The sequence below is a fragment of the Mustela nigripes genome, chromosome 5 (assembly GCF_022355385.1).
Source record: "Mustela nigripes isolate SB6536 chromosome 5, MUSNIG.SB6536, whole genome shotgun sequence".
Lineage (NCBI taxonomy): Eukaryota > Metazoa > Chordata > Mammalia > Carnivora > Mustelidae > Mustela > Mustela nigripes.
Window position 1 is genome coordinate 32,437,501 of NC_081561.1, and position 15,319 is coordinate 32,452,819.

Genomic DNA, 15,319 nt, shown 5'->3' on the forward strand with positions numbered 1-15,319 from the left:
AAAAATGGACAACTTGCCACCTAGAAAAAAAATTAACTGGATTCTAGCCCTTAAACCATACATTTAAAAAAAAAAATTCCAGATAGATAAAAGATTTAATTGTAAAAAAAAAAAAAAAAAAAAAAGAAGAAGAAGAAGCTAAAATTATAGCAGGAGAATATGCAAGAATTGTTTTTAAAAATCTTGGCGAGGGGAGGTCCTTCTAAGCCTGACAGAACTGAGGGAAGCTCTACAAGGTACAGACCAGTACATTTCCGTATGGAACAAAGCCAGCAGGAAAGTCAAAAGAGAAATGACCTGGAAGAAACAATTGTCTAACACTGTTGACAGATAAAAGGTGTTCATTTCCTTATTTTATAAAGAATTTCTCCATATGGAACACAGAAAAGATCAGCACCTGCGTAAACACACAAAATCTGGAAAGGGGTTATTCCTGGAAAAGGAGCCACGATGCTCCCCGCGCCTGTGGCCCTAGAGTGTACCGACAGGAGCACTGGGCAGGATTCTGGCTCCAAGCTTCCGTTTGAGGGCCCTCCTCCAGGTTATTCCTGTTGTCTGGGCCTCAGCTACCTGAGCTGTGAAGTAGGGGTAACTGTAGTCCCTTTTATTAAGCAGGTTAGCGAGTATCAAGCCTGTGGAATGAATGGGGTGGGAATTGCTGTGTAAATACTTGGCCCATAAAACCTGAAAAGATGGGGTAGGGGCCGTATGAGTGCGATGCTCTTATGATAAGAAGTGTGGTGATAAGCCATTTCCCTGCCCTGTTGCTGACCATGGGAGGAATCTAGCACTCATATCATGATGGAAGAATAAGTGTGTGTTAGACTCCTGAATGCACATACCCTCTGACCTAGCAGTCTTTCTTGAATGACCATCCTAGAGATGAAACACAGATGAGGGTATTCGTGCGGTACTGTGTGCAGAGCTGAAACGGGAAATAGCCCTCCTTCAGTGAGGAACTGGTTAAATAATTTGTCATATAACCCCTAACCTGGATGATCAGGCAGCTTTGACGAAAAGAGGCGGATCTACCTGTACAGATGGCAGGGCAATCTCCTGGATACGGACATGCCTCATTTTATTGCATTTCCCTTTTGCACTTCGAAGAAACTGTATTTTTTGCAAAGTGAAGGTCTTGTAACCCTGTGTCGATCGGGTCTGTCAGGGCCATTTCCCAGCACTGTTTGCTCATTTAATGTCTCTGTGTCATATTTTGGTGATTCTTAACTTTTTTCATCATTACATACTTTTTTAAGATTTTATTTATTTGAGAGAGACTGAGAGTGAGCCCAGTGCGAGGCTCGATCCCAGGACCCCGGGATTATGACTGGAGCTGAAGGCAGATGCTTAACAACCGAGCCACCCAGGCACCCCTCATTATTATATTTTTTATGGTGATCTGAGATCAATGATTATAACTCATTGAAAGCTCAGATGGTGCATTTTTAGCAGTATTTTGTAATTAAGGTATGTATTTTTTTTTAAGACATAATGCTATTGCACCCTTAACAGACTGCGGTATTGTGTACGCATAACGTTGATAAGCCCTAAGGAAGCAAAAAATTCATTTGACTCATATTTTATAGCAGTATACCCTTTATTGCTGTGGTCTGCAACTGAACTCGGAATATCTCTGAGATATGTCTGTGTATTAAGTCCTAGGAATAGGTGTCAAATGTGTGCAAGAATTCTAGGAAGCTGGCTCAGGAGGGACAGCTGGGAAGGCAGTAAGTTGCCTCTGGGGACACGCTGTGGCTGAAAGCAGGGCAGAACCTCTGAGTTCTCGTGGATCACAGTCTGACAAAACCTACCTGGAGACACTCCTGTGAGGAATAAAACGTCATAGAGGTTGGGGGGCAGGGAGCAGCCAGATCTGAGCACCACCGCCTGACACACGGCCTTGGCACAGTCCTGACTGGTATACCTCTTTTTCCTCACCTATAAAACGGGGGTGAAGACAGACAGTCCCCTGGTCATGAGCGTGAAATGGGGTGGTCTGAGTCAAATCCCTGAGGCGCTGTCGGCAGGCCGGCCTGCAGGGGCGATAGCCCCCCACCCCATCACATTCAGTGGTCCAACTCTGGCGCTCCCCAGCTCCCGAGCCAGCCAGAAATCTTCTGACATTTCTGCTTTGGGACTCCTCTCCTCCCTGGGATGAGTCTAGTTCCTTGGCAGATCACCTAACACGGCTGCTTTCGCGTTCAAGTCAGGAAAGCAGGTCTGTGAGGAGGCTTGGAGAGTCCCCCTCTGCTTCATCTCTGAGGCTGTGGACCTGCCCCCAAGAGGAGCGGATGCACATGGGGCTGGGCACCCTGCGTGCCCCGGTGCTGGCCAGCTCGCCTGGGAGCCGCTCAGGCAGGAGTGGGCTGTCTAGGCAGACTTGTCCGAGGGAGCCCGGGCTCTCTGTACCCCTCGGTGCCTAGGGTAGAGAAGAAGAATTTGGTGAGGGGCCATGGAGGCTTCCACCAGCGCCCAGCTCAGGAGGGTGCTCACGTCCATCTCTCTTGCTTTCAGGGGTCTAATGTGATGGAAGAGCAAGACCTGCGGGAGATCGGCATCAGTGACCCACAGCACCGGCGGAAGCTGCTCCAGGCAGCGCGATCCCTGCCCAAGGTAACTAACCACTGATGGCTCTGCAGCCTTGGCCGAGGCTAGGACCCTCTCCCGACCCCGCCTAGACCCAGAAAAGGGAAAGAGCCTGGCTCCGGGGCATGTGGATCACTGCAAGGTGTCCGCCCCGCATCCTGGGGGACCCAGCAGGCAGCACAGAGGTCTGTTTACTGTCTTGCCATGTCCTGAGGCCCCAACGAGTCAGCAGAGACTAGGGACTGCTGAGGACCCAGTCTGGGCTCCAGAGGGAGGCCATAGGCCTCTGCCCAGCCCAGGAGCTGGTACCCACAGGCTTGACCTGTCACCTGGGGAGCCAGGGGCTGGTAGCCCCAGCCCCTCCACTTGACTCGGCTGGCCCTGGGAAGTCCTTGTACCCTTGTTTGTTCCACTCACCCCAGAGCTCAGGAAGCACAAACAAGTCCCGACAGTGAGGCCAATGCCCACTTCACAGGTCCCACCAGGTCCATGATCTTGTCAGAGCTCAGTGGGAGCCCCTCTGTGAACCCTCCCTCCCATCTAGCAGTACCCACTGGGGCTGTCTTCCTCAGACCTGGAGGGCTGCGGGGGCCCTATCTCACAGGTGGGGGTGCTGAGACCAGGCAGGGGCAGAAAGGGCTGTGTGAAGGGAGGGGAGCCTGGTCTCCTGGCTGCAGCCCCAAGAGGGCTGAGCTGTCAGTCTTGCCCCTTCTTGCCCCGTAGGTGAAAGCACTGGGCTGTGACGGCAGCAGCCCCCCATCAGTACCCTCCTGGCTGGACTCCCTGGGGCTGCAGGACTACGTGCATTCCTTCCTGTCCAGCGGCTACAGCTCTATTGACACTGTGAAGAACCTCTGGGAACTGGAGCTTGTCAACGTGAGTGCAGCCTGTGCTCAGGCCAGGCCTGGCCTCCAGGGTGCGGTCGGTCCGGGGCCGGTAGGGGCCTGTGGGAACAGGCACGGCTGATCACCCTCCCCCGCCCCCGCCCCCATCCAGGTGCTGAAGGTCCATCTCCTCGGCCACCGCAAGCGCATCATCGCCTCCCTGGCAGACAGACCATACGAGGAGCCGCCTCAGAAGCCCCCGCGGTTTTCCCAGCTGAGAGTGAGTAGGGCAAGAATGGAAAGGGCTCAGTGTGTTCTTCATGTTGCTGGGAATTAGAGACTGCTTGAGGCATTCTTTGGAAAGAGCATGACCTCCGTAGGAGAGATGGGAACAATCTGTCCCCTCTTGTCTTCGGGGCCAGTGTGCTGCCAGGGCCCGGAGAGTGCGAGCAGCAGGAGTTGTTTGGGCTGGTTTTGTATGGATTATGTGCCTCCTGCCTGCATATTAGAAGCCCGGTGGCACGTCTAATAAAGACTCCAGTTTAAGTAGAAAATAACATGTCAGGAAAAGGGAAAAAAGGGCAGCAAGGGACAGTGGGGGGCAGTCTGCGGGGAACCCGGACGCAGGGCAAAGCTGGAGCTCCGTGGCAGGACCTGCGCCCTCCCTAGGTCTTCTGAAGTAAAAGCCTCTTGGGGTGGGTTCGAGATGCTTTGTGGCTTGGCCTGCTGACCCCAGACTGCAGATCAGACTCCATCCAGCTGCAGAGCTGAGGCCTGGGACCAGCTCCGGCTGGAGCCTACGAGCTAAGCCCCTGATGGGTGCGGAGCTCCAAGCAGGGCCCCGAGGCTCCACCTGCTTACGGCCACCTCACCCGGAGGGCATCACTCTGTCCTCTCACCTGAAGCCCCTGTGACACTGAGGGACCAAGAAATGCTGACACTTGGCATAAAAACTGAGGCGATGGGATTTCGGGGTGCCGATGGGCAGCGCTGTGTATTTTTTCAAGAAAGGGCTCTGGATTTGGTCACATGCCCAAGGAGCGGCAGTGAATCACGGCAGATGATTTGATCTTTGATGAGCAGCAAAGCAGCTTCCCAGCCTTGTAACCTCCTCTTTCCCATTCGGCTCCAGGCCCAGGAGTGTGTGAGGGACGTGGGAGTGCCCGTGGTGGCTGCATGCGCGCAGGACTGGGTCACCGGGGCTTCCTGGCTCGGGGAAGAATTCGGTGGCTTTGGCCCCGCGGCCAGGGTCTTCCCACAGGCTTGTGGGCCAGTGTGCCGTCCGTTTGGTGCCTGCTCCGTGTCTGTTCTCACTGATCCACCTGCCCCTGTTGGGCCCTGGGCAGCCCCAGAGCTGGCTGACACCCATAATCCAGGGCTGGCCTGGGTTCCAAGTGTTCCCTGGATTTCTCCCCACTGCAGTGCCAGGACTTGCTCTCCCAGACGTCGTCCCCACTGAGCCAGAATGACTCCTGCACTGGCCGCTCTGCAGACTTGCTACTGCCTCCAGGGGACACTGGCAGGAGACGGCACGACAGCCTTCATGACCCAGCGGCACCTTCTCGAGCTGAGCGCTTCCGAATCCAGGTGGGGCCAGGAGGGAGCTGTGAATGGGGGTCCCCAGACCCCTTCACTGCCCCTGTGTCCCTTGAGTTGGCAGCCAGCGTTGGGGAGAGGGGATAGGAGGCCATTGAACTGCAGGTGCCTGGATCACCAGCAGGAGGAGGACCCTGCTTCCTCCCCTCCCTGGGAGGGCCTCCCCTGCATCTCAGCCTCTACATCCCAGCCCCTCCAGCCCCGTTCCTGCCCCACTGTCAGCTTGCTTGCCCTGCCTGTTCCACAGAGCAGCTTTCTTCCGTCCTTGACTCTGCTCCCCGAACCCCGCCTGCCCAAAGAACCAGGAGGGCCCCAGTCAAACTCTTGTTCCTCCTGCTGCATTTCTGCAGCCCAGCATGGGATGCAGCTAGGAGACCTATCCAGCCATGCTGTCTGCCTTCCTAAAGGCCACTCCCCTCCCCCCATGCAGCCTCTGCTAGGCCCTGGGCTGGCCCCAGCCTTCAGTCCTCGGTCACCTTCTCAGGGCCTTGCATTCCGGCCTCCTGATGTATTTGTCTGCCCGGCCTCCTGCCTTGCACATAGGTTCCTGCTTTGCGTCTGGTTCTCCAAATTGGCCTACTGGACACAAGATCGACACATTTCCCTCACCGCCCCCCCTGCCGCCCTGGGAACTCTAGTTTCACTGCTTTTTTTCTCCTGAGTTACACTCACCTCCAGCACCTGGGGGTGTCCTTCACCTCCCCACAGGCACAGCCTTGAATGTCACGATACGAAAAGCATGTTGTCTAGCCGCTGTAGTCACTCCATAGCCGAAGACTTCCTCACAGTGCTAGGAATGGAAGTCATAATTTCCTGACTCTCTTCTCGCCTCCCCATTCTTCCCACCTGGTGAAGGCTCCCATCACCTGGCCTAGATTTCAGTGGCCTCCTGCCCCTCTGCCCCCACCCAGCGGCAGCCTCAGGAACAGTATAAAACGCTCCCTCCTTGGACACCTGCCCCACCCAGAACCAGCTCCAGGGCCCCAGACTTGGTATACAAGGCTTCCGCGGACCTAGGTTCTGCTCCCCATTCTTGGTGCTTCATGCTTATTTTCCCCCTCTGGTCTTGGTCCTGTCCTGTCTACCTTAGAGCCTTCCCCACTGAGCCTGCCCTTAGGGGGCCTGGATCCCTGCCTCCCTGCCTTCCCTCTGGCATGGGTGGGCCTCACCTCCGGCCCCAGTGTATCTGCTTGACTTTTTGTCTCCTGCCCTTGAACCCCTGTAGTGGGCCTCCTTGCCCTTGGGTGTGCTGGAGCCCCGAGTTCCTCTGAAATGGGCAGGCACACCTGTGACCCCACGTGTTCTACAGGAAGAGCAGCGTGAAGCCAAACTGACCCTCCGGCCCCCCAGCCTGGCTGCCCCCTATGCCCCAGTGCAGAGCTGGCAACACCAGCCAGAGAAACTCATCTTCGAGTCCTGCGGTTATGAAGCCAACGTGAGTTGCCCCTGCCCTCCCAGCCTGGCTAGCCTCCCTGTCACCCACCCCTCCCGGCCAGCTCCAGGCCTCAAGTGCTGTTCTCCACTCCTAGGACACCCCCAGCACCTAGGGGGCAGGAGGGCCTCCGAGCCAGGGTAGGGGAAGGGAGTTAGGAGAGGAAACCACCTGACTATGGTCCCAATTGGTTGGATCTCCCTGCCTGGTAAGGCAGGACATCCTAAGCCCAGTTACTGCCTATACCCTCAGTATCTGGGCTCCATGTTGATCAAAGATCTTCGAGGGACAGAATCCACACAGGACGCCTGTGCAAAGATGCGGGTAGGTTGCCTGGGTGCGTGCTGGTGGGGGGGGTTTAGTGGGGATGGGAGGCATCAACGGGGCACCTGCTGCAGCCCCTGGGCCCTCCCACGCTATGTAAGGTCAGGGGGAGGCTGGGGCCTGTGGGATCCAAGGGGCTTGGCCTGAAGAAGGGGCATTCACAGGCCTACTCCGTGTTTCCTCCAGAAATCCACCGAACACATGAAGAAGATCCCCACTATCATCCTGTCCATCACATACAAAGGTGTCAAGTTCATCGATGCCTCCAACAAGGTGTGCTTCTCACAGCACTGTTAGCAGGAGGGGACCCTCTCCCCACCCCCTCCTCTAGGCTGCCTAGAGTGTCTGCAGCCCTCTCTGTTCCTCTGTACTCCTATCCCTCAGCCAGGCACTTGGCTCTGTCGCCAAACATCCTGATCCCAGGGGCCTGCCCTAGTGACAGGCACCCCTGGTCTCCTTGAGCATGGGTTCCATCAGCCCTCTTACCTGTTCTTGGGCCCTTGGTGGTGTGATTCTCTTCATGAGCAAAGGACTCCCCCCATGCCCCACCCTTGGTACCTCACCTGCCTTGTCCCCACCCTGGAGGGCAAAGGGGCTGGAGAGCTGGTGGTCAGATGTGAACATTTGACACCCTCTGTTGCCATGGTTAAGGGTGGAGACCCCTAAGCCTATACTGGCAAGGCTAGACACTGCCCCTGTGCCCACTGAACAAGAGAAGTAGCGGCCTTGGGCTAACAGCCCAGACTGGGAAAAGGTGGCAGTGGTGGTGGCGGTGTAAACGGGCTGAGGTGGGCCTTGGGGCCGAGAATTCCAGACCCTGCTTTCCCCAGCAGAATGTCATTGCGGAGCATGAGATTCGGAACATTTCCTGTGCAGCCCAGGACCCAGAGGACCTCTGCACCTTTGCCTACATCACCAAGGACCTGCAGACCAGCCACCACTATTGCCATGTGTTCAGCACGGTGGATGTGGTGGGTGGAGCCCTGCAGCTGGGCACCGAGGGAGGGGACCTGCCATCCCAGCATGTGGGTGGCACCTGGCTCATGTCTGGTTTGGGCCGAGGCCCCAGCAACTGTCTGGGCCAGTTCCCTTTATTTATTTTTTATTTTTTAAATTATTTTATTTATTTGAGAGAGAGAGTGTGAACAAGAGAGAGAATGCACAAGCTGGGGGGAGGGGCAGAGGGAGAGGGAGAGAAGCAGACTCCCCACTGAGCAGAGAGCCCGTTGTGGGGCTCGATCCCAGGACCCTGGGATCATGACCTGAGCCGAAGGCAGACCTTTAACCAACTGGCCCCCCAGGTGCCTCTGGACCAGTCCCCTACAGATGAGACTGAAGCACAGAGGAGAACAGGCAGCTAACTAGGCGGCTCCTCTGGTTCTGGTCAGGGGTTCCCTCCCCCAGGCTACTTGTCAACCCACCATGCCCCCCTTGGACCCTCAAAGGACAGTCTCCCTGAAATGCCCTCTACCTTCCTTGGGGGCAGCAGTGCCTTCCTGACAGGAGGCTGCTTTCTCCCATACTCACGCTCCGGCTGGGCCCACAGGGACTGCCTCTGCCCTGAGACAAGGCCCCAGGCCCTCTCCTCAGCCCCAGGCTTCTATCCAGATCCCTGCTGTTCCAGGGGACAGAAGCTAGTTGCCAAATCCCTGTGGCTTCTGGGGCACAGACAGCCAGGCATTCTCAGCCCCAGGAAATCCATGCTTACTCTGGGCCTAGCATCAGACTCCTGGCTCTGCCACTTGCTGGCTATGTGGTCTTAGAAAGTCACTGTCCCCGGCTCCGTGGCTGAAAAGCGGCTATAACAAGAGCAGCTTCGTGGGGTTGGTTTTGAAGGTGAATGGGGTCATCTGCCCTATACTCGTAGCTCCTGACACTGTGAGCTAGAGCTCCCATTTTCCACAGTCACTTCTGCTGTAACACAACATATGTGCTCCCAAAGAGGAACATGCTACATAAAATCACGCAGTAAAAGCCAGGTTTGTGGGAGATGGGGCTGGGAGCACCACACTCAGAAACTTGCTCGGTGACATGTTGAAAAAGAGGAACCTAGCAAACCCTGGCGCTGCTGTTCCTGGGCAGTGGTTAAGAAAGTCAGAGCTGTGGCAGTTAGGCCGGCCCCCTCCCCCTGAGAGAGCCCGGGGCGGGAAGGGGAGCTCAGGGCTGGGAGAGGGACAGCACCACAGGAAGGGAAGCCAAGCTGCCGGGTCCCCTGGTGTTTGTGTCCACATTGACATCGTGCAGGGGAAACAAAATCGTGTGACGGTCAGATTGTTCCCTAATATCTCAGCCACCTTGGGACAAAGCAGTGCTTTGAAAACAAGTATCCTGGCAGAATTGACCACACTCTCGTTAGCCATCCAGGTGCCCCCAGAACTGTGCTCAGGGCCGTGAGGCCTGGTTGAGGCGGGCAGGGCGAGGTTGGAGGGGTTCGAGCAAAGGGGGGAGGTGGCTCCTCGGTCTCAGTGCTGAAGTCATGCTCTGTCTTCTCCCAGAATCTGACCTACGAGATCATCCTGACACTGGGCCAGGCGTTCGAGGTGGCCTATCAGCTGGCCCTGCAGGCCCAGAAGTCCCGCTCCCTGGGGCCTTCCACCGCTGATATGATTGAAACAAAATCTTCCAAACCAGTGCCTAAGCCTCGGGTCGGCACAAGGAAGTCAGCAGTACGTGGGCCCCAGGCGCCCAGACCCCCTCTTACCCCCTGGGCTTCAAGGGCTTGGGGTGGAGCGGGCACCGGGAGGGAACCGGCTGTTAGTGCCTTTCCTGTGCCCCATGGGCTTCAGTCCCCTCCCTCGCCAGGCGCCCCCGGGCCCCGGCCTGCAGTGAGCCCCCAGTAACGCCACCCCATGTCTGTGTCTGCTTTGCTCTGCACCCTAGGTGCCGCCGCCCCCCGATAGTCGCTGTTGTCACTGTCACACCTGCACCACCCATCGTCCTTCTTACCTACCGCTGCCGTCTGTTAGTCCTGGAGTCAAGGTCTTTACACCTCCTGCTGTCTGTGTGTCAGTCTCCCTGAAGTGACCGTGAGCTTTCTGAGACGCTAGTAGCCTCCCCCACCCCACATGACATTCTTTCCTGAGCCACCCTCCTGCCATCCCTATCTGTGCTTTAGCTGTTTCTCTGTGTGTCCTCTCTGCAGAGGCCTGGGGTGCCCGCTGTGGTCTGGCCTGGGATACGCCCACAGGCCCCACCCAAGGGACCCAGAGGCTTGGGTTCCCCAGCCCCGTATCCCCTTCCTGGCGCCATGAACAGGTTTGGGGCTCAGAGCACGATGCTCAGGTCAGTCAAGGCTCCTTTACCTGAGCAGCTCTGAGAAGCCCCTGGGATAAGTCGACTCTGAAGAGGCCCGGAGGTGGCATTCTGATGCTCTGGGGAGGGTGCCACTCTTGCATCTCAGCCCTAGGGGGCTTGCTCTCTGAGGAGAACCAGGGCCGCCCCTCATGTCCCTCACGCTGGCACGACACCAGCACAGCCCTGCGCAGGAAGAAGGGACAGCTGGGTCCTGTTGCCCCCTGGCCAGGCACGGCACTCCCTCCCTGACCCCTCACCCTTCTTCCTTGGCAGCTGGAACCACCTGATACAGACCCAGATGCCCAGTCCCATGCCAGCGTCTCCTGGGTTGTGGACCCTAAACCGGACTCTAAGCGGAGCCTCAGCACCAAGTATGAGACCACTATCTTCTAACCGCTCACTCCCTGTCTCCACTAGTCTCACTGTGCCTTGCCATCCGACCTCTGCTCTTCTCAGCTCTCCTTCCGGCTGCTGACGCCAAGGCCCCAGCCCCGGGGGGCCCTGCTCTCCCTGCTGGCAGCCGCTCTAGGCACCACACTCACAGCTCGTACCCAACACCACCGGACACTGTGAAGTCCCCCCTTGGGCGAGGACAGCCTGGCGGGGGTGGGGGTGTGAGTTGTCTTCCAGGTGAGCACCAGGAGGGCTCAGCGGGCAGGCACTGTGAACCCTGGGGCGGGGGGCAGCCCTCGAGCAGAGCCAGACAGCATCCGTGACTGCTCCCTCTGACTAGGCTGGGCTCTTGGTCTGCTCTCCTCTCCCGGCTTCTGTGCTGAGCTGCAGCTGGGTGCCGCTGCCAAGAGCGAACTGTCTTTTTGCACCTTCCCTGATACAACCAACCACTGTGACCACCCGGTGCCAGAATCCCCTTGCTCTCCGCTCATGGCTGGCCTGCGGCCCCAACCCTCTGTCCTCTGCCGTCAGGTGCTGGCCTCCCTCCTGCGAGAGCCCGAGCTGGGCGGCGCAGCTCGCCTAGGCTCACACTGCGTTCTATGAGGGCCCGAGGTCCTCAGGCACATGCCTGACTCCACAGCCTGGAGCTCTGAGCATCTCAACAGCCGCAGGCTGGCTTCCCTGAGCAGGTCTCTGGGTCCCGCTGAGGCTTCCACTCCGAGGAACGGGATGGCTGGTGTGTGGTCGGCCACCCCTGTCTTCACCAGGGCGTCACGAGGCTGTTTCTGGAGTCTAGCTCACCGAGGAGGAAGGCCTTTCTGTAGCAGCCAGCGCGAGGGAGGCCTGTGCCCTGCGCGCACACGGCCCCTTCTTCCCTCACAGCACGGAGCTGCTCCAGGACAGGAACCTGGACCGAGCAGCTCCCCCCTTGTCCTCCAGGGGGAACTTTCCGACACTGCTCCACGGTGTGGGGGCTGGAGGTAGCCCCCCTCCACCTCTTGAGTCCCCTGAGGGGGATAGTCCACCAGCTGGGATCATGGAGCTGAGGCTCTGAAGAAGCCTTCCAGTGTCTGGGGAGGGCCGAGGAGCTCAGAGGGCAGGAGACAGGCAAGCGGCAGCTCCATATAGGCCCATAGGGAAGCCAGGTGCTCCAGCAGTTCCTGGAGAGGCACAGCCCAAGGTGGTAGCGTGGGGTGGGTGCTCCCGCCCGCCGGCCTGGCCTCGTGCCTTCAAGAGCAGCCGTGCTGAGCCACAGGTGCTGGGGGAGGCTGTGAGGGATGTTCCTTGGCTTCCATGCTTCCTTTCAGTTCCCTCCACCCCGTGCAGGCCCCTGTGGTTAACCCTTTCCTCCCCCCATTGTGTTTGCTTCTGCCAAGCTGAGCCACTGAGGAACCAACTGTGCTGCGGAAACACAGACGTGGGGAGCACAGGCTCTCGCCGCCACCGCCACCACCGCCACCACTGTGTCACCTGCAGCTTTGAAGACCCAGGCCCAGCCTCTGCCAGGAGCAGCTCCTTGGGGCTGCCTGGCCTGGACCTGCCACTACCAGGTCTTACAGAGCAAGCCACACGCCAGACCTTGAGTGGAGGAAACTGGAAACTCCAGAGAGTCAAGAAGTGACTTGTCCAGAAGACATTTTTTAATAGAAAAAAAAATTTTTTTCTATAAAATGAATTTTTAAGACTTGGCTCAAACCTCTAGGTTAAACTGCCAATCTTTAGACAGATGGCCTCGGGATCGGAGGACAGCGGGCCCAAGAGTGGCTCCGAGGCTGGTCTGCGCAGCCTTCGTCCCTGGCACGGGCTGCTGGTGCAGTCGGTAGGTTGCAGGGGAGGCAACAGCCTGTGGGGGAAGAGAAAGCGGGCCCAGATGGGCAGATGGGAGTGGGGTTGTTCAAGTCTGCTTTCAGACCCAGCCAAGTCGGTTGCTGCTGTTCCTTACGAACTGCACAACTTCTGTCCCCATTTGGAGCCAGATGCCACCTCTGCAATAAGAACAGCCTTAGAGGCACCTGGCAAAAACAGACTCCCGGGCCATTCCCGGGGTTCCAAATGTGAAGGCGTGCAGGCCAGGCAGGGCTGAGGGAGCCATTCCTGGTGCCATGCAGTCTGGGCCGCTCCTTGGCGCCCAAGCCGGCGGTGGTCAGGGCACCGGCCCCCACACGCATGGGCGACCTCAGACCTGCCTGTGTTCAGTCAGAAAGGAGAAAAAGCAGCTTTGTTTTGGGCATTAACGGGTAGGTCAGCTAAGACGGCTACCTGCCGATTTGTGATTTGTCTAATCAGGTCTGTGTGATTAGGACTCGCTTTGATTCTCTGAATTACTAGTTTGACTTTTATTTTTGGCTGCTGGATTCATCCCGGGCTCCAAGTGTAGAGAAGGCAAAGTAAGGTGACCGTGGATTCGGTTCTCCCCCGGCGTTGCCTTCAGGGCAGACTGGGGCCCTGGCATACCACTGCCATTTAAGGCCTCCTGCTGGCTTGCTTCACTTGTTAACTTGGACTCTTGCTCTGTGCTCCCGAGGGCGGTGGAAGCCAACGGGAAGCTCTGAGGCTGAGGGGCAGAGCCGGCTCTGCTACTGGCCCAGCCCCTTCCAGAGTAGAGAGGAGCCCTTCCTCCGTGGCCAACTCAGCAGCAGACCTCATGCTTTGCTGGCATGGGGCGGGCTGCTCCCAGCCCCCACATGCCAGGCTTTGGAGGGACTTCCTTCTCAGCAAAGGCTGTGAATTGAAATTCCCTGTGGGTTGGGGGCACGGAGAGTGCTCTTGGGCACACTCACCACCCTGTGGTTTCCAGAAAAGGGAAAGCCCGCCATCCTCCCGCTGCCTTGAGGCTGGGCCTCCTCTCTGGAGCAGGGCCAGGGAACCCCCACCTCCCGGTACTAAACCAGGACCTCAACACCTGAAGTCTGGCTTCACTTCCTGCTTCTCCCAAAGCCCGGGAGCCTCCCACCAGCTTGCACCACACATGTTCTGCCCCTGCCAACCCATGAGAATTGACCAGGGAACCAAAGGGGTCAGTACCCTTCCTTCCCCTAACAAGGGGGGCCTGGCCTCAGCTAAGTGCGCCTCCCCTCTCGGGGGAGCCGGCAGGTCCAAAAAGCAAACTGTAGACACTACAATGAGCTGCTCGAGCTGCCTTTTTGTTTTTAAATCACATGTAGGTCTTTCCTCCCCTTGAAGCTGCTATATCTTTATTTATTCAGGGTGTTGTCATATTGGAAAGCCTTGGCTAGTCTGTGCTGGCTCTGGGTTTGCTTTTGAGATTGGCTTATTTCTGGATAGCTGAGAAGGGTAGGGACTGGATCTTTTTTTCTTTCCTTTTTACTTCTCCCCGGGGCAGGTACTCGCTCTCCCTTCGAAAAGGGTGTTGTGATTTCAAGGACAGGCTTCAAGCAGAAAGCCGCCCAGTCCTGCACCTGAGTTCGGCGGCAGGGTCTGAGCTGTGCAGGGCCCCTCTGGGCAGCCTTTTGAGGGAGTTGTACTTTCCCCAGACTGGGCTTCTCTGCTTGCCTCCCTTCTGCTTGCCGGCCGCTCCGAGCCGTAGGAACCCTACTGCCAGGCTGCATGTCTGCCAGGCTCCGCCGCCCTCCTGGGTCTCTAGCCTCAGATTCTGGTGGGAGTTCCTCCAGAAGCCTCTGGCTGAGCAGGCCACAGACATGGTGGCCGCCGTGTCGACAGGAGAAAGCTGGTCCGCCCTCAGTCGGCCTGCGGGAGGCCAGATCTGCGAGATGACAGTCGGAAGCAGCTCGTGGAAGTGGGGTTGCTAACGGGGTGGCAATGGGACTGAATTGTAATAAAAATGTTATTTAATCTTTGTCTCTGTATTTTGATACTTGAATGAATTCCCCTTTTATTTTACTGTACATAGAACTGTTAATCTGTCTGATTCTGTCCAAATTACAAACATCTTGTGGTACCAAACATAACGAATATGTGCGGAACATAGACTGACCTCACTACGCAAGACAGCATCAACATTCCTGGGCTTCCACCTTCGGTTCGGTTATTTTCATAACTGTACAACGTAGAACAGACTGAATTAATAAAAGAGAAGCAACATGAAACCAGCCTTACTTTTTGGGAGTTTTTAAACTGGAAAGCTTCCTGATGGTTCTCTGGCAGAAGCGCGGGCCCAGGCTATAGGCTGGCTGCGGGTTGCTGACAAGGGTCCCGCACTGTTTGGGATGAGTGTGGGGGTGCCACTGTCTGGCACACTTCCAGCGGGAGGCTGCCCTTGACGGTCTGTTCATTCATCCTGTTTAGTTGCGAGGCCCCCGTGATTCCCCTTCCCTTCCTTAGAATGTCTCCTCCAATCCCAAGCAGAGACCACGTTCTAGTTATAGTCACGGCCCCTCTGCACACCGGCCTGAGCTTGCTGACCCACAGACGTACATGGAATGTCTGTGTACAAGGCTGTGCGGCAGGATGGAGAGCTGTGGAAGAAGAGTGTCCCCCTCAGGGAACTTTATTCGATAACAGAGGTTTCACTTGAGCCGTGCACAGCTAGCCACTGACCCAAAGCCACACTGAGGCCATACCAGCTGGGCCCCTGGGCATCCAAAGGCATGGGGTGTTCCCAGAGCTGGCAGACTAGGGAAGGGGAGGGGTTGGTGTTGGGCTGGTATTTAGAGGAGAGGGTTTGGAAAGACACGAATGGTACCACTAACCCCATCCCTGACAGCACCTGTGCTCCAATGCCTGTTAGCAGCTTTCCAGGCACCCACTGTGTTAGCTCTGACAGCCTTCTGGTGTGATCTCTCTAGAGGAAGCAACCAAGGCTCAGAAAGTTCACCACACCTTCCCAGGGCCAGCTGGACGACCTGAAAAACCATCCCATCTGGTGGCTTCCCCTTCACCAAAAGAGAGG

At 57.1% G+C, this 15,319-nt stretch overlaps 1 protein-coding gene across 9 annotated transcripts in view; it reads left to right on the top strand.

Moving 5' to 3' along the window:
* ANKS1A (ankyrin repeat and sterile alpha motif domain containing 1A) overlaps positions 1-14,268 on the top strand; it is a 178,822-nt gene extending 164,554 nt beyond the window's left edge. For 6 of the 9 annotated variants that reach the window (XM_059400068.1, XM_059400071.1, XM_059400070.1 and 3 more), the window contains 11 exons: positions 2,515-2,613; positions 3,310-3,462; positions 3,583-3,690; positions 4,833-4,997; positions 6,316-6,441; positions 6,691-6,762; positions 6,949-7,035; positions 7,596-7,733; positions 9,258-9,428; positions 9,643-9,741; positions 10,330-14,268. In XM_059400068.1, the coding sequence (XP_059256051.1) occupies positions 2,515-2,613; positions 3,310-3,462; positions 3,583-3,690; positions 4,833-4,997; positions 6,316-6,441; positions 6,691-6,762; positions 6,949-7,035; positions 7,596-7,733; positions 9,258-9,428; positions 9,643-9,741; positions 10,330-10,449 (1,338 nt within the window). In that variant the 3' untranslated portion in view covers positions 10,450-14,268. The remainder of the gene's footprint in view (positions 1-2,514; positions 2,614-3,309; positions 3,463-3,582; positions 3,691-4,832; positions 4,998-6,315; positions 6,442-6,690; positions 6,763-6,948; positions 7,036-7,595; positions 7,734-9,257; positions 9,429-9,642; positions 9,742-10,329) is intronic. The other 3 variants (XM_059400072.1, XM_059400073.1, XM_059400069.1) reach the window with 2 other exon arrangements.
* Positions 14,269-15,319: the final 1,051 nt, after the last annotated feature.